Here is a 21792-nt window from a genome sequence, read left to right as displayed (position 1 = left end):
AGAATCTATTTGAACTGAAATCGGAAAGAAGTATTAAAAGTAATATTAAAATAATATATGTATATGATCCCCTGGGCCACATGCTCTTGCACCGCTGATCAAAACTCGTCCAGTTTAGCCTTTATAAACGTAATAACCGATCGAAGCCGCAATTTGCATTACCAAAACCGACACTGGGAAAACAAATTGATTTATTCAACGAATGGCCGTGCGGTGTGTGTTCCCATTTCCTTCTCGTTTTGCAGCAAATTGCACCATAAATTTCGAGGACTCGTCCTCCGACGAGTGCTGCCCGCCGTGGCGCCACAAGGATTGCGTGTACTTAAATCATTTCTCTCCCGGCTTCGCGGCTTCCCAGCTTCCCAGCTTCTGTTTCTGCCCCTCGGCTGCCGCTCTGTCGGTCTCCCTGGGAATCCTCGGAATCCCCGGTCCCGGGCCATTAGGTGCCCCCCCACTCCACCACTCCACCACACCACCACTCCACCACACCACCACTCCACCGGCTGGATGCCACAGATGGGATGGCTGCGATCCGCTTACCTGTCCGAGCGGGTTAATTCAAATGGCCTTATCACCCGGAGCCGCCGTCGCTCGCTTATCATTTAATGAACGCCCAGCTTCCATTCCCCGCCTTATCTTAAGTAAAAGGAAGACCACTCTCGAGCCACGGACCCTGCACTGCGAGATAATGCGGGTCCGAACGATATTCCCATGTGGATTCAAACGTTCCCTTCTCCTCTGTTCTGTTGCAAGGTTGCTTGGTTTTGGTAGGTCCGTTTGAAAGTCCATTTGCGTTGTTTTTATGCTCTAAGGAGTGTGGCGAGTGGATCCTCCTGACCAAAAGATCCACATACGAGCATCTGCCAGGAAAGCACACTGTTTTGCCACAGTGAGCCTCAACTGCGCCTTCAACTGCAGCGATGCGGCGCAATGTTAATATAGCGATAATCGCGGATCCATCTACTAATTAATTGACTCTTTGTGTTCGCTTTGTTTTGCCTTATTTCTGAGCGCTCACTCGCTCTCGTTTGCCACCTCGGCGAGCCCTGCCTCCAGATAGATGGCCCTCCGATGGATCCGACCGATCCGTCCACCACTCCAGCAATCCACCAGTGCGGCAATCCAGCAATGCAGCCATCCGGCAAGCAAGCATTCGGTATCCAACCAGCCGCGCATCTCATCTCTTGCGGCGCTTTCATTTCATTAAAAGCCTGTTTCAATTTTCTGCGTTTTAGTGCCTGATGCACTTTGGCATCTCGAGGTAAGGCGATCCACTCACCCGTTTTTTCTTCTCTTTTCTTTTCTTTTTCTTTCCTTTTTTTTTTTTTGTTTTTGGTTTTCCTATGGTTCTGGCCCGCCTTCCTTTGGCTCTCGGCTTTGGGCCCGGCTCTTGTGGTCTGGCAACATATATTTGCACTTTGCCGGTCCCATGTGCTCCGCTTTTTGAGCTCGCCCCTCCGCCCTGCTGATCTCCCCCTGATCTCCCCCTGATCTGCAGTCAGCAAGGCACACAGTCTGAGCCGAATCAAGGCTTTAACCCATGGGGATTCGGCTTCTGGGTTCTGGCTTCTGGGTTGGAAGGAAATAAATGAAATATTCCCGTGACAGCCAGTTGATTCAATGTTGCAAGTGCATTGCCATTTACGATTCAACCCAATGGGTCATGCTCCAAGGAGTGTTTCTGAGTCGTGTTCATGATCTGTACTCTCCACTCGGGGATCTGTACTCTTCGAGAGGACACCTTCACCATGGGTTAACTCGGTCGGGGCTCCAGTGTGCTGATAATTTTGACATTTAGTCCCTTATCTGAGGTTCATTTCTGTTGAAAATGGAAGTGCTGCGGCGGTCGTCCTCGAATGCGAGTTCGTATCTCTGTGGGGTCGCTAAATTAGCACCTACACGGGGCAGGGAAAATCCAAAGGGGCTTCTCCCCGGAGTTCATTATTCTGCGGCGGGGCAACTTTATTAGCACCCCAGTGCGGCTTTCATCTTTCGCCGCCGCTCCCTGCGCCCATTTCCCCTCCCTTCCCTCCTTCCGCCAGGATATGGCAAATTACTCCCGGTGCGCCCTTCCCGCCGAGAATCCTCAGAGACGAATGTCTAGGGCACAAAGGATCTCATAAGCTCTGCCCTTCGTCATTCTGCCCGCCACTTTCTGCACTCCTCATTTCACATTTCGCATTTGGGAGTTCGCATTTCGGATTTCGCATTTGGGGTTTTATGTGTTTTATTGTCTGGCCGGAGTTTATTGTTGTGCGGCTCCCCTCCGCGGAATTAGCGCCAGTATTCCGCGCCTGCGTATTGGATTCCCGATTGCCGCCTATCGGCGGTGTAAACATTGTTTTGAAGGAGCACCACGTTCGTAGCTCGGCTGGGAGGGTTTGGCCTTTAATTGGTTTGGAAGCCCCCTTGCATCGCGGGTGCCCCTTCCCCATCGTCCCCATTTGGCCGTCGAGTAATCACTTTCGCGTTCTTGCCACCGACGAGCGCACTTTCAAATGGAGATTTATGTTGCTGGTGGTGTAACTGAAGAAGCAGGATAATCCCATGCAACTCACTTTGGTAGGCAGTGCAGGCACTACCCCCACTCCCCCCTCCCTTCCTTCTGCTTCCCCCTTTTCCACCCGCTTGGGAGGGAGTAACTTTAGAGGCCTTTAGTCTGAGCCGCGGTAATTCACACGGCGTCCCCGGCCAGCGAGCGATTCTCGGCATTGTAATTATCGCATTATTCCTATGGCTTCTGCGAGAAAGGCAAATAAACGGGCGGGAAATAAAAGAGTTGGCAGGAGAGTACCGCTGGGAGTCGTCGGGCGGATGGGCGGATTGGGTTGCAGGCGAGCCGGGCGCCAGTTCGGAGGGCGTGCAAGTCCACAGAGCCGCTACACGGAGAGAAATCAGCGGTGGCTGCTCGACTTGGAGATCTCATTCAAGAAGAGTGGAGTTCAGAAGAGGATTCCTTTGAACAATTTTGGAACACACTTCACTTGGAGCTTACCATTTGTTTGCTTTTTGGCACCCCTCTTTATTTTCTCTGTAAACCCCAATTCCCCATCCCAACATCTCCCATCCTCCCACCTTGAACATCCGTGAGCTGGGCAACCGAGAAGATAAATAAAATAAATATTGACGCGCGTCCAATTCGCAAGAGCAAAAGCAAAAGCCAAAGCCAAAGCAAGAGCAAAAAGCAGAGAGCAAACAGCGGAGTGGAGGGGAGAGGAATGAAGAGGAGAGGAGAGGAGGGGAAAGGGGAATGGGGAATGGGGGGAGCAGAGCAAACATCGTGACTTGGAGCGGCGGCAAAACATCAAGCGTACTGAATAAAGTACTCAAAACGTATTTAAAAGTACTAAACACAAGTACCAGAGATTAATAAGCGCTTTTGAACTCGGCCGACCAGAAAACTAGTTAATGGCACACTCGCAAGGCCGAAAGAGAGTTGGCAGCACCAGCTGGGTCCGTGTCCGTGGGACTCGCTTGTGGGTGGTGACTCATGTCGGACATCCCGACCACCAACCGATCGTATAAATACATATACACACACACACATACTTAAATATTAACCCGCATATCTTTGTCAAACATCGGCGGAAAAGCGCAAACAAATCAAAGTCAAGCGATCGCTGGGAAACGCAAAAGGAAAACGGTTAATGGCGGATGGTAAATGGTAAATGGCAAATGGCAAAAGAGAGACGGCGTGGAAAATATGATCGTTTTCCATGTTGACAGCGCTTTACGGCTGAGCGAATCCTCTTTGAGCGGCGCCGCTTTGAAGTCGGGAAAATGATTGAAGGTGTCACCTCGAGTTGCAGGACGTAAAACTGGTCACCGGCTCCAGAAACTAGTTGCAGAAACCACCAACCCAGTTGGCAACAGCCCAACTACCCAACTATCCACTTTGGAAGTTCAGTTCCTTCAGTTCTCTGGATCGCTTCCTATATCTGGGATCCGAAGGGATCGCCACGGATCACCACGATTGGACTAATCTCCTCCGGTCCCAAGTGATCCTCACTTAACAGAAACACTCTTGAGCACTGAACAAAAAAAAAACACAAAAGCCGAGTGGGGTTTGAGTTTTGGGTAAACAAAAGAAGAGGGAAAGGGATAGGCAACGGGAGAGGGAGAGAAGAGGGAGAGGGAAGGCCAAGAGCAAGTGCTTACATTAGCTATTATCCATCCATTCAGCCATCCCATACACTCCGCTCCATTCCCATTCCCGTTCCCATTCCCGTTCCCGTTCCCGCTGCTGTTCCCAATCGCAATCCCATTCCCATTCCCATTCCCATTCCCACTTCGCTTCAAATCTTTGATGATATTTTTACGTGCGCACCAAATTTTTAAACAACTGGCGGATTTCGAGAATCAACAGCACAAAAACAAACAAACAAAGCGGTCTGCTCTTCCCTTCCTTTCGCTCCTCCATCCAGCACAGGGATAGGCCATCTCTTTCCGCCTTTTTGGGCACTACTTACATGGGGGATTAGGCGCGATGACAATCGCTGATCTAAAGATCGTGGACCGCTCGAGATCGCCAAGTGGTTCGAGTGCCTTTATTATTGCTATTGCTATCGTTGTTATTCGTTGTTGTTGTTGATGTTGTTGTTGTTGATGTTGTTGTTGTTGTTGGGCACTTCGAATTGGAGGAGTAAGCATTGTGGCGAAGCTATACACAAGTAGCACACCCGAAACCCGAATTGTATTAAACATCTAAAATTGTGGATATATTTTTTCAGAGTAAGCAAGAGCTTTTTTCCACACTGATGCAGTTACATAAATATAAAATAATATCAAGCAAAACAGGTGGCCACCAACCCGATCTAATGCGTCAACCTCCCGAACTCGCGAAGGTCCAAGATCCACAACAAAATTTGCAGCAATTCGTTTTGATCTGCTTTTCTGATTTTTTCTGCACGGCACCCAGGAAAACCACTGAAAGGGGCTCCGAGTGGGGGGCCAAGGGGGAGGGGAAGGGGAAGGGGGAGTCGGCTGAAGGGGACGCAGGGGATGAGCAAAATCTTATCTGGCTGCCGGAAATCAAAGCACACATCAAAGATCGCCGACGCCGACATTTGCAGCGTGTGAAGGTCGCGGTGTTCAATTGCATCCACCTCATCCTCCTGCAGTGCCACCCCTGCCAGCACACCGTCCACCTGAAGCCCCCCAATCCCCCCATCCCCTTACCTCACCATCTCCCCAGCCAGCAATCCAACCATCCGCCTGTGCCGCCTTCGTTCGTTCTGTTTGATGTTGCTGTTGCGGTTGGTCGACGTCGCCGATCGAGTTTCCTCGCCTTACACTCGGAGAAACGGGTGGGCAATTGACCCCCGAACAGAGGAGGTAACATCACAATGATTGCTCGGCCAAGGAAACCACAAGCACCTTCGAGTACATTCGATTATTTGGAGGCTTACATATTGTTTTCCATGACCATTTTTTTCAGTGTGTCGAACCGATCGACGCTCCGGTCGGATGGCACCGCAGTTGCTCGCAGGGAGCACGGCTCACCTGCCGGTCCTCTGGCGATGCCTCCAACCCAATCCGGGAACCCATCAAACCAAGTTGGTGGTCCGAAAGGCAATCCTCTTGCTGCAAATCAGGAGTTTCTGGGTTCCGCAAGCGATTCTTCTCGATTCCCCAAAACAGAACTAGAACAAATGATTCGTAGAGTATCGAACTCCCACGTCTCCATGTCTTTCCCTCCGATTCGAAGCTCGGCCTATAACCATATTTCATCCTGTTCCGCAACTGCGATCCTCGGGGAGACATCTTCCGACCGGGTTTCACTGTATTTCCCCTTCGACGCGATCTGTCTTCATTAGGCATTGGACCCACCCGACTGCCGGATGAATGGATATACTCGCATGGGCATATGGCACCGTCATCGAACTTGTTCCAAGTCAAGTTGGATCCGAACAAGTTGGATCTCCCTTCGGCGGACAAAACCCAAAGACCGGCGAGCGGCGCCGTCAGTTTGTTCGAAAGACCGAAGTCGAGCGGTCAGGTTAACGCACTTTCTCCGCGGGTGTTTGAGTTTGTTGAGCCAGAAGTACGCAACCCAACCTCCGAGGCCAAAACAATCGAAGCTCGAGCTGAATTCGAAGCTGAATTTGAAACTGAATTTGGAGCTGCAGACCATCCAATCCACTGCAATTTTTTTTACGTGTCCGCGAGTGAACTTGACTTGAACAGAAACCCCCGGAGGGTCGAACGAGATGACCCCCTGAAGCAGCCACTCAGTGTCCCGGTTCCACAACCACCACAACCATGTGCGCCACCAGCCAGACCCTCTCCCCGATCCCGATCCCCATCCTGATCCTTCTCCCGATCCTGGCCCGGGCCAGCACTCCCGGCCAGAACGGGCCGTCCGCAGTGGGCCCCAATGGACTGCAGTGCCAGAGGATCTCCGTCTCCGCCTGCCAGGGCCTCGGCTACAACATGACCGCGCTGCCCAACCTGGCGGGCCACACCAACCAGCTGGAGGCTGAGCTCCAGGTAAGGCCCCCTTCCCTTGCATCCCCTCCATGCATATGGGCCAGAAGGCCAGAAGCAAGAAGGCCAGAAAGCTGGAAGGCCAGAAGGCACGTCCCGGTCTCCGCGATCCCACGATGCCGATAAGCCCGGCTTTGTGTGGCCCATAAAAACAATTCTCGTCGCTACGTGCGAAAAACAAAATAAAAGCTGCGGCAGCGACTCAAAATGGAAAGAGGGGAAAAGCCAGAATACACTCGGTTTTCGGTTTTTAGGAGCTACTAGCTACTAACTACTAGTTAACCAGTCAAGGATTCTCAGATCCTAATAGACACTTAATGGTGACTTTTTAATCAATCAGTCGAGTCAAATGTTGGCAATACGCAATGCGTTCAAATGTGAACTACTGGGAATGGAGTAACTTCTCATTGAAGTCACAATACTTTCCAGAAGAGTATTGCCTACAATCTTGGCAAGTGACAACCAAACAGGCAACAGCCAACAGGCTAGCAGCAGAGATACTTTTGGGAAGTCACAAACTCTTGCGAAACGTTCAAAGTTTGAATGACGGGTACGTGGGGATGTTTTGGGGGACTTTCGGAGGGCGGCAGCTCATCAAAGTAAGGCTTTCTGAGATCTCAGATAGACACAAAGCCAAGGAGAGGAACAGGAATACAGCAAGCAAAAATGTCATTTGGGATCCTTCGAGGGTTCTCCTTTGATAATCATTGTGTTTCTCGGGGCGAATTGCATTTTAATTTGTGATAGCCTTCTGTAAGTGGAGTGATAACCCTTTATGTACAATTTCACTACTTCGAATAGAACGAAAGGCATTTGAACCACTTATCTCCTCACCGAATTAAAACATTTCACAACCCGTATCTAATCGGGGTCACTTTCGAAATCAGAGCATTATGGAAATTATGAGTTTACGAAATAGAGTCTGCATTCGTAAGTTCCAGTTCCGAAACTCCAGCCGTACTTCTTCGCTTTTTCGCCTCCAAGTCAGTTTTGAGTGCCGCCCGCTGCGCTGATTGTGTTTTCTGTACTCGAGAGCTGTATCTAGATAAAGGGGCAACAAGGCCGGCAGACAAATAAGACGCACTGTTATCAGTCGGAGGAAGTCGGAGCAGCGATATCTAATTGCTTTCCAATGAAGGGGGAGGCAACTCGACGCTCTCCAGTCAAAGTGATTGAAGCAATCCCAGAAGGACGCGCTTATGCTCGTAAATAATTACGTTTCCTGCAAAGCGAGTTACTCTAGAACTCAGAGAAAGGCTCTGAAACTAACTCCGAGGTATTCTAGTTGGCGGCATGTCCAAATAGGCTGCGGCCCGAACATTCGAGGTCATCTCGGTCCATAATTTACCGTGAAAACAGCCCATGAAAACCGCTGAGTAGCCGCGCAGTGCGTGCGAAGAGCCGTCGAGGGACAGAAAGGCAGAACGACTGAAAGACAGAGCGGCATGCCACTTGGCTAGGATCTCGAGGAGCCACAAGACGTTTGTTGTTGGCCAGGAGACCTGTGCGATTGGGATTGCGATTGGGATTGCCATTGCGATTGTGTCGGCGACAAAGGGAGAAAGGAACAAATGGGCGAGAAGAAAGAGCCGCCGCTGGGGAGAGTGCACTGAGCGAAAATGTAAGTTGGAAAAGGGAGGGAGCATAGGTTGTGTAGAGGAACGAGATACGAGATACATTCAGGGGAAATACCTTTCCACCTCGAAAGTGAGTCGATCTATTTTCCCGGTGTGTGGAACAAACGCATCGGTTTCGGCTACGAGTTTTGGGTTTTGGGTTTGGCTTCAATGGGAGTCTGTGTGTGTGTGTGTATTTGTGTGTGCCACACCAGGCGGCTGTGTGTTGGTGTCTCTGGGCTCGGAGTCGGGTCCATTAGCACCTTTCGTTGGGAGCGCGGCTCGGTTTCCTTTGAGCGCATCTTGCACTTCATGCCCATTCCCGATTCCCCGTTTTGGATGGAGAGGCAAATGTCGATGACGCGTTGTTGTTGTTTTTCCGATGTGGATGCGGCATGAGTGCGGCATCGGAGATGGCAGACTCGACCATATCCCGACCATATCTCGACCATATTCCTACCGATTTGGCTACTTTTGGGGGCTCAAATGCAAACACAGAGTGCATAGCTGCTGCTATCTGACCTTCAATGATTTCTCCCATGCAACATTCTTTGACGAGAAGCATGAGATGTGGCAATCACTTTCTTGTACCTTGTATCCACTGCCTGTGGCACCACTGGCGGTGCTGCTCCATCTTCGGAGTACTCTGGTCTTTTGTGCTTTTATTACTTTGGTGGGGCGGCTGCCGAGCGCGTTGCCGCCTACTTTGTTTCATCGAGGCGCTGGAAAAACGAGAAAATAAGATGCATTGTCCGATCTGGAAGCGGGTTTCCGTGGTTTTCGTGGGTCCCTCGCTTGCTTCCACTGCTCCTCCATTCCATTCGTTGTTTAGAAGAGAGACCCATGAACAATGAACGAAACGCGGCCAAGCCTCAAGTGGCAATAAAAACGAAAGCAGGAGGGCTGCCCCCGAAAAAGAGGCCAGCACACCGAACAAATCGAATCGGAAGCAACGAGCACATGGGGCAGATCAAAGCGACTGAAGGCTGTACGTACACAGAAATCAAAGAGAATCCAGCGGCAGCCACATCATCGCCGAGCGGCAATAAAAGGCATCAAAGCAGCAGCCTCAGCTATCCGGCTGTATTTACACAGCGATCGCAGATCGCAGCAGATACGTATCTTTATACGCATAAAGTGCTCAGATCACATCAAACGAATGGAAGTTTACTCGGCGAGGAAGTTCATATCCTGGGCGGGCACACACTATTCCATTCTCTCATAAATGCTGATGGTAGAAAAGCCCTTGGATATTGGCAAGTCAGTCGATCTGGTTGGCGGGAGATGGTTGCCTTGTATCTGAACGATACTGCGAGTGGTTCCCCTTATCTGTGGGCTGTGATAGGAGAAGCCCCCGAAGAGGAAAGGGGAGGAGGTGTCGTCGGGAAGACATCAAATGCAAACAAACCCCACCGAGAAGGTCGGCGGTGCTCCCCACTCTCCATTCCCAACTCTCCACCCCCACTCCCCACTCTCCACTCCCAACTCTCCACCCCCAACCCCCACTTTCCACTCCTCACTCTCCACTCTCCGTGATCGAGAGGCAACACCAAGAGCTTGTCAGTTTATCTTTCCTTCAGTTTGTCTGTTTGTTTGCCTGCCCGCCTGTTTGTTTGCCCGATGTTTGCCTGGTTTTTGGTGGGCGAGGGCGTTGCGATCAAAGGCCAGCAAAGTGCTCGTCAAGCGACAATTACAAGTAAATTAATTGAAAGTGCGCCCCACTGAAGGGGTGGCTGCTTTTCAGATGGCCATCGACGAACCTTTCCTTTGGTTTCCCCTTCCTGGCGACCGTATTCCGTATCCAACAACTCCTCTTGGCTCTGGGAAGATCTGGAAGCAAGTTCGGTGACGAAGCGAGGCGGACTCTATGCAAAGTAATTGTAAATATTTGAGCAAGGCATTAGCCGGCGAACGAAACTCCGAGAGCCAAGAGCCGAGAGCCCCAAAAGCAAATAAGACTTCACAGAGGGCCGCCATCCGAAGACGGCGACCATAAAGCAACTTCGACGATGGCGACAATAAACTGTTTGATTTTGAAAATCAGAACCCATTAGGAGTGCCCAGCAACCAGTTCCAGGTGAACGATACAGAATTCTTTGGAGCCCAAAGGAATGCCGCAAACTGACTTTTTATGGCGGCTTATCGTTCCGTATCGGCCACATGTATCATACGCCTATGAGTATGTGGGCCGCATGACTTAACCTTAGGCGGGCGAGGCAACTATATCATATCACCCGATATCGCACTGTCAATATCTAGCCGCACTTGATTGGGGAAATCGCCACAAAGGGAGGAAAGCACTCGAACACCGAACTAAACTGCTCAACTATTTTGTGGATGCCACAGAGGCTTCCCAAAGGTCACATTTCTGCCTCTGTGCTCTCCTCTTCTGTTTCCCTGTTTTTCTTTTTTTCTTCATCAACGAATAGATAAAAGCAACAGCTAATGTGTTTGCATTCGGCTGGCTATCAGCTGGAAAATCATAAAGTTGCGGCCCAAGAAAATGAGTGCTGAGTGCCGAGTTAATCCGCCGGGCGTTTCTGATAAGAAAGTAACCCAGCGCTCGTTCTTATCGGAACGCGGTCCGCAAATGCCAAGCGCCGGCTTGTTGTTGTTGTTGCTCTTCCCTGGCTACCTGGCTACCTGGTTACGTCCGCCGGAGCGAGATGGCACTAGCGGGAAGCGGGAAGCGGGAGCGGGACGGAAGAGCGCTCTGTTTGCATTGTAATTATGGCAAAAGGCACAGGGGCCTGAGAAATCCATCAGGGCGGCATTTGAAACGACTTAACGCTGATAATGTCAGGAGGATAAAATCCAACAAACTACAACAAAATACAGAAAAACAGAAAAACAGAAACACAGAAAAGCAGAAAAGCTGCTGCCATTGTATTTGTTGTTCTTGCTCGGCGACAACTGACTTTGAAGTCCGGCGAAAGGGGAGCATAACTCAGCCCGAGTCTCCGAATTCTTGTTTGTGCACTGAAAGAAATGCACTCAATTGAAGTATTGAGTAACACCAGATATTTTAGTTTGTGAGAATGTGTTTTCATTTCACCACACGATCTATAATATATTTTTAATGCCGTTAACGTTATTTAAAATCTAATAGTAATCACGTAGTTTTCTTTACATTTCTTAAATTGTAAATCTTTTTAAGGTAATACAACTAATAACTCACATTTAAATTGAAGTCACCCAAACAGTTTTCAGTGTGCCTGACAATCTCTTAAATTTATTTCTGCGGATGACTTTTTTCGCCGGAATTCACTGGTCTGGCCACAGCCCGTCCGGTAATGATGGATCTGGGCAGTTGCAATGTTGACGAAAACAATTTGACAGCGCTGAAAAGGCAAAAGAAGCCACGGAAAAAATACAAAATATACGAAAATGAGGGGAAAAAAACAATTAGTTCATTCCTCGGCGGCAGTGGCCTGTTGTTTTTTTGTTTTTTCTCCTCCGCTCGCTGGCAAACACGCAAAAAATGCGGCAACGTTTTTCAAATGCCTTCCCAGCGAAAAAAAATGCGAAAGCGTCGAGGGAAAAAGGGGAAAGAGGAGGGTGGGGAGAGGGGGGAGAGAGGGAGGGGGAGCAGCAGGCTCCCTGGAATGTTGGAGTCGCAGGGAAGAAAGACAGAGAAAGAGCTGCCGAAGAAACGAACTCGAACTCCAACTCGAGGAAGTTCCATTTCGAAGCTGAGACACACTAACTTTAGTGCTTATTACTTCCTCGCAGGATAATCGAATTCATCCTTGAACAGTGTTTACTTTAATCATAAAAAGTTAGTAGTTTCATCAAGTTAATCGCGGAGCTGAGCCAGTTTGGTGGGGAGTAGCCTCGTACCCGGAGTGAGGGTATGGGAAAGAAAGCCACAGAAGATGCGAGATGAGGCTCGGCAGCAGGTTTGTGTCTTAAGTCTTTTGTTTTGCCTTTATGCATCAGCGGCAGGATGTTAAAGATGACGCTGAGATGCTGTTCTTCTTCTTGTTGTTGTTGCTGTTACCCGAGTGTCTGTTATTGTCTGTAGTTCCTGTTTATGTTCTTGTTGTTGTTTTTGTTGTTGTTTTTGTTGTTGTTCCTGCTGTTATTGTTGCGCGTAATTACATGGCAATTAAGTTAATTGAACTGCGCGCCTGCGCACGCGTGAATTGCTCTTACCGCTCTTACCGCTCCTCCTCCCTCCTCCCTCCACCCTCCAACTGGAGTTCGCAAATGGGGGGAAACCGCTGCGAAAACAGCTGGCACCATGCGTTGCAAGTTGCGTTGCAAGTAGTTGCGTGTGCGAACGGCGAACGGCAGCTCATTTCGGTAATCCCGCCTGACAAAATGTCAGCGCGGCAGACGGCAGCGCATACATTACCTTCCTCGCACGGAGTCCATACAATGGCACGGCCTGTCAGGTCCCCCTGCTGCCCCTTCAAAGGGGGCCAGTTGGAGTCTCTCTAGCCGCGGACCGGCCAAACATGTCCCAATTGTACTGCCAACCGAGCTGCAGAGCCACAGATCCACAGAGCCACCGAGATCTGGGCCCAATTGCACGGCCAAGTGTTCGGTGGGCCTTTGAGAGCCCGGCCCGCAGATCGCTGCCGCAGATTATCTAACTTGGCAGCGGATGGCCACAGCCAGAGTCAGCGAGCCAAGTGCCGTTCTCTGTGGAGATCACAACACAGAAATCAAATCAATCCCAGTCCGAGTACCAAAGTAAACGTACTCGAACCTTCAGCGGGCATCGATTAGCGCGGAGTCCGAGTCCGAAGTCGCTCCTCGCAAACGGGTGCTAGTGCACTGGCCTCTGCTGTTCGGGGGATGGCTCAGAATCCTCCTCGAGGCTCCTTCGGCGCATTCCGCCGCTGCCCGTTCGCCGTTGAATGACAATCCGCGCCAGTCGAAACGTCAATTAATTGTGAGACGACAGTCGTATGTCGTCGGCATCGGTTGACAGTTCTGTCAGCGGTCGGCGGCGATTCGAAAACCGTCTGTTAACCCGGCCAGCTTGGCTAACTTGGCTAGCTGGGTTGGCCAATCGGGCGCTGCACAAATGCACTCATGCGAATCTATCCGATCGGATCGCATCCAATGGGATCGGATGGGAGCCGATGGGTATCTCTGGGATGCGGACTCATCTAAGCCAGGGCTAATTAAGAATGCTAAATGGAGCTTTGCATCTGCCGCTGTCGCCGCCGCTGCTGAGGCGTGATGTCATCGAGGAGCAGCTTGGCCTGGGCGTTTCGGCGATTTATCATCGCATCGTTGTCGCCACGGGACGGCATCTTAATTATGCAAATTACCGCCGCAGAATCAAGTCACCGATCTGCCTGCCGAACTGCCGAACTGCCGAAATATAAACGTGTATCCGAGTTTACCTTCTACACACTGAGAAAGTAGTACTCAAATGCGATTAAGATTGATAGAGAGATTGTGCGGAGTAATTCCCTAGAACCCCTGTTTTCTCACTGTGTGGCAAATACTCCACCGCAAACATTCAGCGGCAGCTGTGATCCCCGCTCGCTAATTGCAAGCGCTTTCATAGCAAATGAAATCAATTGACTTTGAAGTCGTGCCGCCATCAAGTCTGGCTTCGAGTCGCTCCAAGACCGCTCCCCCTTCCCCCTCAGCTGGCCAGCAGCTGTCAGTTCGCATCAGAGAGCACTCAAGTCCGAAAAAGCCAAACTAAGTCACTCGGAGCGCAAATCAAATAGAGTGGCACAGTGCATGGGGCACCGAACTGGGCACACCCTCGCTGAAAGCCACCTTCCAACCTCAAGCCAATTTGGAAAGATCTCCACCCTAAGTACAGTATATACTAGATACAATAGATAGACACGTGTTAAGCACAGGATCCAAACCCACTTAGAAAGCGTAGCTACGTATCTTTGGGATGCGGTACAACGGCTGTCAACTGAAAACTTTACTTTGAGCGGCAAGTGGTGCGTCGGGAGGAGGGCTCACTGTCCCTCCAGCTGGCGTTTCGCAACACTTGTCGCACCGACAGCCGCCGAATCCAAGAGCAGGCCATCTCGCAGATGCATCTCGCAGATACATCTCGCAGATACATCGCACAGATACGGATATCGCACAGTCACGGGAGTCCCAAGGTGATGGCGGCCGATGAAAGGAGACTTCTGTCGGAGTTGTGGGATAAGCCATCCATGTGGCATCCACGGAGAGCTCTCTATTCACTCCGAAGACACTGTTTACTGTTTACCCACTCTGCACAGATAATTGGCTTTGCCTTTGACAACGCTCGCAGCTCTCGTTTATTATTACACGGAGCTGTGATGCCACGACTGCCTTGGCTACCTCTTCCCCCATGGGATCTCCTAATGATTGTAATTATAAGCAAATCCCATTAACTGGAAACCAAGCCCGCCAACAAATTGCACACACTGATACCTATACTTGCATTGCACCCATTGCGGAGTCGCTCTTTTTCGTATCCCACTCGAAGTCTCGGACTCCCAATTTGTGGGCTCCTCCCAGAAAAACACAGTGCAGCCTATATACCGCATATATATAAATCGGTTGGGTTCCCCTTCGCTCCGATCTTCGGCGCTGCGAGCGTGGAAAATTATAAATTAATCCATTACGTAGATTATGCAGATGTCCGATCGCATTAAGTGTCTCTTAAGATCGGGGGAATCGGGATTGGTCGTATCGGGATTGGAGTGCAAGTCGGATTGAGATTGAGATTGGGAATAGAAATAGAAATGGGTTGGGACATTGGGCATTATAGATAAGTGGAGTGCCCTTCGCTTGACTAGCTTCAGGTTCAGGTTGAAGTTCCAAACTGAGGTTAGGTACTGTGATTTCTTTCAGTGTACCTTTTCTTCTGGCAATTCCTTTCGAAAACGGAACGTATTCAGAGTCAAAGTGCCGCCGAGCAGTTCTATTCTCCTTTTCCGATCGCTCGGCCTCTGGACCCACCATTGACTTTATTTGCTGGCCCGCAATCATTAATCAAAATCGATAAGTCATTAGGTCGCGTTTAGGTTGCGAGGTGTCAACCCTGTCATTGTTGTTGCTGTTCTTTGCCTTGTAATTGAATTGTGAGCCAGCCAGAAAGAGAGGGGAGGGGGAAGAGAGTGGAGAGGGGGAAGGGAGAAGGCGAAACAAAATTAAATGCTTTTCGGACGGGCGGACTTCACCCAAAAAAGTGTGAAACACGCGGCGAAAGAAGCCGAGAAAGAGATAACTAAAACCGAAATTAAAGGAAATAGCCGCAAGTCAAAAGGCAAGATGAATAAGAAGAAGAAGAAGAAGAAGAAGAAGGAGGAGGAGAAGGGGAAGGGGAATAAGAGGGGGAGAAGGCGAAGAGGAAGAGGAAAACCCAAAACCGAAACGAAACTGAAAAGGAAGGGCTATGAACACTCGGTTTTTGAGTTTCTTAAGTAAATTAAGCAGAACTCTTTTTATTTTTTTCGCTTTTTTTTTGTGTGGTGGTTCCTATCGAGGCGGAGACACAAAAGTTGGTTCCATGATTTTTCAAAATCCCACCAGAGCCCGAATCCGAATCCGAATCTGAATCCGAATTCATTGTATTAACCACTGGCTGTGCAGCCGGCGAAGATGAGGAAGACACGGTCGAGAGTATCTGGGAATCTCCTTCAAACAATGAAGCGGGCCCAAAACCCGAATGACCAGTGTTAAGACACAGAGCTCGAAAGCGATTGCACTACCGCTAACGCAAACGCAAACACAAACTTCATCTAACGCCTTTCATTTCGCCGACTTCGCCGACTGCGGTAATAACCATAATTTCGTGGCGCGACCAAAACGAATCTGTCGCCTTTGGTCGGGTGGACGGACAGCGCAGCGAGCCGCGGCGAATTGCCAGCCAACTTTTCGTTGGCTTTTGCGTGGCCGAAAAAAAAAACAACACAAAAAAAAAAAAAAAAAATACAACAAAACCAAACAGCCGACAACTTCGGGGGAAACACGAAAAAAATGCTCAAAGCGTTGCAGATTGCATTCGCTGCGCAGACCGAAGAGTTGATGGTCATCCAGGGGATGATGATTACCATGATTGCCATGGTGACCATGATGATCACCACGATGATGACGATGAGCAGGCAATGCCTTTTTGCATTAATAACACATTTTAGACACTTGGCCGGCTCTGCTCGTGGCCCGAGCACCAAACACCGGGACACACTGGGCGGAAGTTCGAATATCACGTATACGTTAGGGTGGCAAAATTAACAGATAACTTGTTGTCAGGGAAATCCTACATGTAAAAGCAGTAATTAATCGATAAAATATTCATATTTCATTAATCGATTAAATACTCGTATTTAATTAATCTATTAAATACTCTTATTTAACTAATTGATTAAATACTCTTACTTAATTAATCGATTAAATATGGTTGAAGAGACAGAAATGCAGATTTCCCGCGACTGCGAACCACTGTTCCCCCGCTTCTCACTCGCCATCTCCCTCACTCCCCCTCTTCCCTCTCCCTCCCACTCGTGGGCCAGAGCAGGTCTATTAGGCTGATTGCCTTTCCGTTTCGTCGTCGTTGTTGCGCCGACTCGCCTGGCTTTCGGCCAAGTCGATGATTACGACCAAGACGATGATGCGGTTCACTTGCTCGATGCCGACTGCATCATTAAATTATTATTGCTGGCAGCTATTTTCCAGAGAGCTGCAAAAGCCGAAAAAAAATTGGAAATCGCGTGTCTAATGCTCCATTCGAGATGCCCCCCGGTTCTTCTGGGTGCCGGCCTTCTTTTCCTCTTTACCTCTTTTCCCCTCTTTCCCTCCTCTCCATTCCATTCTTCGTTTTTTGGCCTAATGTGGCTTAATTATACAACAACAATATGGTTACTGTTAGCCAGCAAACAAAGAGTCCGGCCAGCCGGCCATCAAATCCATGTCAAGAGCCCCCGGAGATCGGCTCATCGACATCGACTATCAAAAGGCGATGCGACAGGGTCTCTTTCCCGAGAAAACAATTCCCATTCCCGATAATTCGATGCAGCCCAGGCCTGCTCCCCAGGTTTCCTGTCTTCGTTTTTCGCCTTCCGTCTGCCCCAAAACGCTGCCACATCTCGGGGTCCTGGCCCGTTCCTGCCGCGCTGACTTCTGACTTGTCTAAAATTCCACAAACTCATAAATGTTGATGCGTCTGGTTCGTCATCGTCATCAATGTCGGCATTTCTCGTAGGATGGACAATGGACGGAGTACAGGCGAAGAATAAAAAGCCAGAGGCGAAATGAAGAAGTAGAATATTATAAAAATCTGCTTTTGAATGTGGAATATTATAGACTCGTAGTACCACTCGAAGTTTCCCTTAATGTTCGGAATGTTAGCTCAATTGTTTCCTGTGTACCTCCGACTGTATTCATTTCGCATCAGCTGAAGTCGCGCCGAGATGAGAAATGTGGCTTCGTTTGAAGTTATTAGATTGCTTGGCTGGTAATTGACAATTAATTGCCATCGACAACTGACTGTGGACTGCGGACTGTGGAAATGGAATGAGCTCGCAGCCGGGAAACTGGCGGCGGTTTTTCATGTGTGAAGTCCGACGCAAGTTTTCACACCAAGCGCACACACAACGTGTGAGATTGCTAATGGAAAGTAAACAGGGAGGGACTCCGGAGTCAGTGGCAAACAAAAGATACAATATAGCCTTACTTTCAAAGCTGAGCACTCATCCCCAAACCCAAATAGTCCAAATATTATATAAGATATATAGAAGCCACTGCCGCAGAAAAGACTTTCGAAACCCGGAGCCCCACCAGCTGGAAACCATCATCGGCATTAGCATTACACGATCTCGTTTCGCAATTTCAGCTAATTTAATGCCAGGCATTAGCCGGTGTAAACAAACTGCAATTGTGCAAACCGCTCAATTGTTGCAAATGGCAAACATTTGTTAAATTAGCTTTTCGGTGCTGCCGGCGTGTCGGCGGAACAACAAAGCGAGCCCGGGCTTTTATTGCAATTTTATTAGATAAAAGTATAGACGGCGGACTGCGGACTGCGAAAGTGTGAACGAACCGGAATGCGAATGGTTTTGGAAGAGTGTTTCTCCCTTAGTTGTTGTTGCTGCTATTGTTTTTGTTGCCCTGTTTATCGAACAGCGAATTTCGATCTAATTATTCGGCGGCGCTCTTTCAAGTTCCCTTTCCACAGAAGCCAGCCGCGCAATTAAATGTCGTTAATTGAGATAGAAGGCTCTGCTGTTCGAAAAGATATAAATTACTTCGCAGATACACCGAATTAGCAGCTATCCAACCGATAAGAAATCCCCCCGATAGACCGATTCGATAATTTCGATACACATTTCACTCACCCCTGATTCTCCTTTTCTCGCCTCTCCTTGCAGATCGCCAAGCTGGTGCCCCTCATCGAGTCGGGATGCTCGCCGCGCGCCCGCTTCCTCCTCTGCTCGGCGCTCTTCCCGCTCTGCACGCCGGACGTGCCACGCCCCGTCAGCGCCTGCAAGTCGCTCTGCGAGACGGTGCGGGGCGAGTGCGGGGAGCGGGCGCCGCCGGAGCTGATGGAGCTCTGGCCGCCGTTCCTCAACTGCGCCGTCCTGCCGCAGCCGGAGAAGCACGAGCTCTGCATGCAGATCCCGCAGGAGGCGCCCGCCCCCGAGGCCCCGCCCACCAGTCCCACCAGTCCGCCGGGCGGGGAGCAGCAGGCGGTGCCGCTCCCGGAGGGGCCGCTCCAGCCGCCACCGCAGATGTACCGCTTCTGGAAGAGCGGGGCGCCACCGCCCCCTGGATCTGGAGCGGGACTGGGAGCGGGATTGGGAGCGGGACTGAGAGCGGCAGTGCTCTGCCCGCAGAACTTCAGCGGCAGCCCCTTCGGGGCGGAGGAGTGCGTGCCGCAGTGCCAGCGGGACGCCTTCCACACCGCCGCCCAGAAGAAGCTCTCGGAGAGCCTGGTGCTCGGCCTCTCGGCGGTGTGCTTCGTGCTGACCCTCTTCGCGCTGGTCACCTTCTGGGCGGAGCCCACCCGCTTCGGCTACCCGGAGCGGCCGGTGCTCTTCCTGTGCCTCTGCTACAGCCTCTTCAGCGTGTGCTACCTGGAGCGGATCGTGTTCCACAACCACAGCTACGGACAGGGAAACGGGCATGGAATCGGACTTGGACACTTGAAGGGGAGCCAGCAGGAGCTACCTGCCATTCCGACGATGGGAGGAAGGATGGTGCGGGTCCACTCCGAGGCCTGCCCGCTGAGCCCGCCCTGCTTGGCCTCCTACATCAGTACCTCCTATCTGAGCCTCTGCGCCGCCAGCTGGTGGCTGATCTTCGCGCTCTGCTTCTACCTCTCCTCGCACAAGAAGTGGTCCAGCGAGGCGCTGGAGAAGCGCTCGGGGCTCTTCCACGTGCTCGCCTGGGTGCCCCCCGCTGGCCCCGCCCATCGCCGCCCTGCTGCTCGAGCGCGTCCGCCCCAGCGAGCTGACCGGGATGTGCCACGCCCCCGGGTTCGTGGAGCTGCCCGCCCTGGTGCTCCTCCTGCTGGGACTGTACTTCACGCTGCGCGCCTCCCGCTCGCTGCTCCTCCTGCAGCGCCAGCTCCAGCCCGCCTTGGCGCCCCGCTGCTCGGTGCACCGCTTCGGGCAGATCCGGCGGCGGTTCGTCCTCTTCTCGCTGCTCTACTTCGCCCCGACCGCCGCCGGCGTGGTGGCCGCCCTCTGCGAGCGGTACGCGGACTCGGTGCCCAGCTGCTCCGCCCCCGAGGACTGCCTACCGCCCGCCCCGCTCAGCGCCTGGCCGGCCCTCGCGCGGATCTCCTTCCAGCTGGTGGGCGGCACCCTCACTGGGTTGTGGGTGTGGTCGCGCAAGACCTGCGAGAGCTACAGGAGCCGCCTGGGAGCGGCGGGCTCCCCCGCCTCCTCCCCTCCTCTGATGGGTCGCCAAGGCGGTAAGACGATGGTGGTGGGAGTGGGAGTGGGAGGGGGAGCGGGACTGGTGGCCAAGAAGCAGCTCTACGCGAGCGGCAAGTCGATGCTGCCGAGCGGGGGAATCGCAGCGCCGCTCTACGCGGGCATCAGCTTCCACAACGTGCCCGTCTTCAGCCCGAACCAGTCGAGGGTGTAGGGATCTCCATGGGAACTCAATGGGATCCCCCTGTACATATCACTAATCCTGCATCCCATATCCCGCATCCCGCCGGGAGAAGGCTTCAAGCCCTGATCTGATCCTAGTTCGTAAGCCCGAAAGCGGAGAAACTGAAATGTGTTATAGCTTTAGAGTTCGCCTTCAGCGCATATATAATATAATATATTAGTATATATATTAGTGGCTAAGTAGATCTAAGTAGATCTCTAGGATAAGCTAGGTTGTACATACAAAAGTGTTTTTTTTCCTACTGCTAAGATCGCCCATCAATAAAGCGAGACTACGAGTAAACCGAAGCGAGTGAAGTGTTGTTTTCGATGGTCGGGGTCACCTTTTTTCCCACCTTGTCGGCCCAGCTGATTCCCACGAAGTGACCGGGTTCACCCGTCCATCCATCCATCCGACTGTCCATCCATGTGGGTTAATGATGCGAGAGTGCTGCTGCGATTTCGTTTAATTGCAACACAGAGGCTGAGTTCCTGCGGTGGCAATTAGAGGGAAATGCCTAATGACGGACGGGCAGCGTTGATGGCCAGCGTTTTGCCGGCACCACCTGTACCTCACCTGTGCCTCAGCTGTAGCCAATCCTCCACCTGTGGCCCACTCCACTCCACTTTCAGCCACCCTGCGAGTGTCACACACATTGTGGCATTGCGAGGAAGGGCCTGCGATCTCGGGTGCTCGGTATGCGACTGCTCGATACCCTCTGGATATCAGAGTACAACAGCTCTTCCAGGGGTTAAACTTTATTCGAAAAGCAGGTGAAACCCTCTGAAAACATGGCTAAATACTTGCACTATTATTTATTTATTCGGTAGTTTCAACTGTTGTAATAGGTAACTTTCCCTGCGTATCGCACGAAACACGAGTTTTTTAGACACAATCAATTTGATTGAAACTGCCACACCGCGTGCCGGCTACGTTTCTATTCAGCAAATTGCCGGGCGGCCGTTGCAGGCAACACAGCAGCAACATCGGCAACAACAACCACAACAACAACCACAACAACAATAGCAACAGCAACAACAACAGCAACTGTGCAGCAAGCGTGCAATTAACTCTTGTGCGCCAAGATCAAAACGATTAATGCCGCCTGACTCGGACTCGAATTCCCGGACGGATGGACAGATGGACAGGTGGACTGGTGGACTGACTGGTGGAGTTATGGACTTGGCCCAGAGCGGGGAAACAAGAAGCGAGGCGATACGATACGAAGCCAAGCCTGACGCTTATCGTCATCCCCATCGCCGCTCTTCTTGACTTATTCTGCACGGAGAGAAAATGAGTTAACAAACACACAAGGAGATCCAACTGAACCGCAGTTGTTCTGTTCTTTAGGTTGTTCTGTTCTTCATCAGCTCTTCGTATCACACCTTTGTAATAAATAAAGTTCACATAGAACTCCTCAGATTTTTTGTCCGTGTGAAGAGAACACAAAGTGGCCTGGGGTTCTAGATATCTAGGATACGAAGGCGTTGAGCAAGCTGGCCAAGATCCAACCAAAGGAACCACAAGTGCCATAAGAGTACTGGCTATTTGCGGGTGCTAAATGCGGCTAAGAACTCTGCAATTTCCCGCACTAAATGCATCTCACTCCCAAAACGAATGGAGAGTGAGG

At 50.9% G+C, this 21792-nt stretch overlaps 1 protein-coding gene across 1 annotated transcript; it reads left to right on the top strand.

Moving 5' to 3' along the window:
* Nucleotides 1-5980: 5980 nt before the first annotated feature.
* Nucleotides 5981-20470, top strand: LOC108097297 (frizzled-3). The gene is given in 3 exon segments (XM_017199511.1): nt 5981-6489; nt 18431-19453; nt 19455-20470. Coding segments are annotated over 3 exon segments (1950 nt in total). The 5' UTR covers nt 5981-6261; the 3' UTR covers nt 20154-20470.
* Nucleotides 20471-21792: the final 1322 nt, after the last annotated feature.

This window comes from Drosophila ficusphila, unplaced genomic scaffold (genome assembly GCF_018152265.1).
Source record: "Drosophila ficusphila isolate 14025-0441.05 unplaced genomic scaffold, ASM1815226v1 contig_198, whole genome shotgun sequence".
NCBI classification, from domain to species: Eukaryota; Metazoa; Arthropoda; class Insecta; order Diptera; family Drosophilidae; genus Drosophila; species Drosophila ficusphila.
This window is presented reverse-complemented; position numbering and strand designations above follow the sequence as displayed.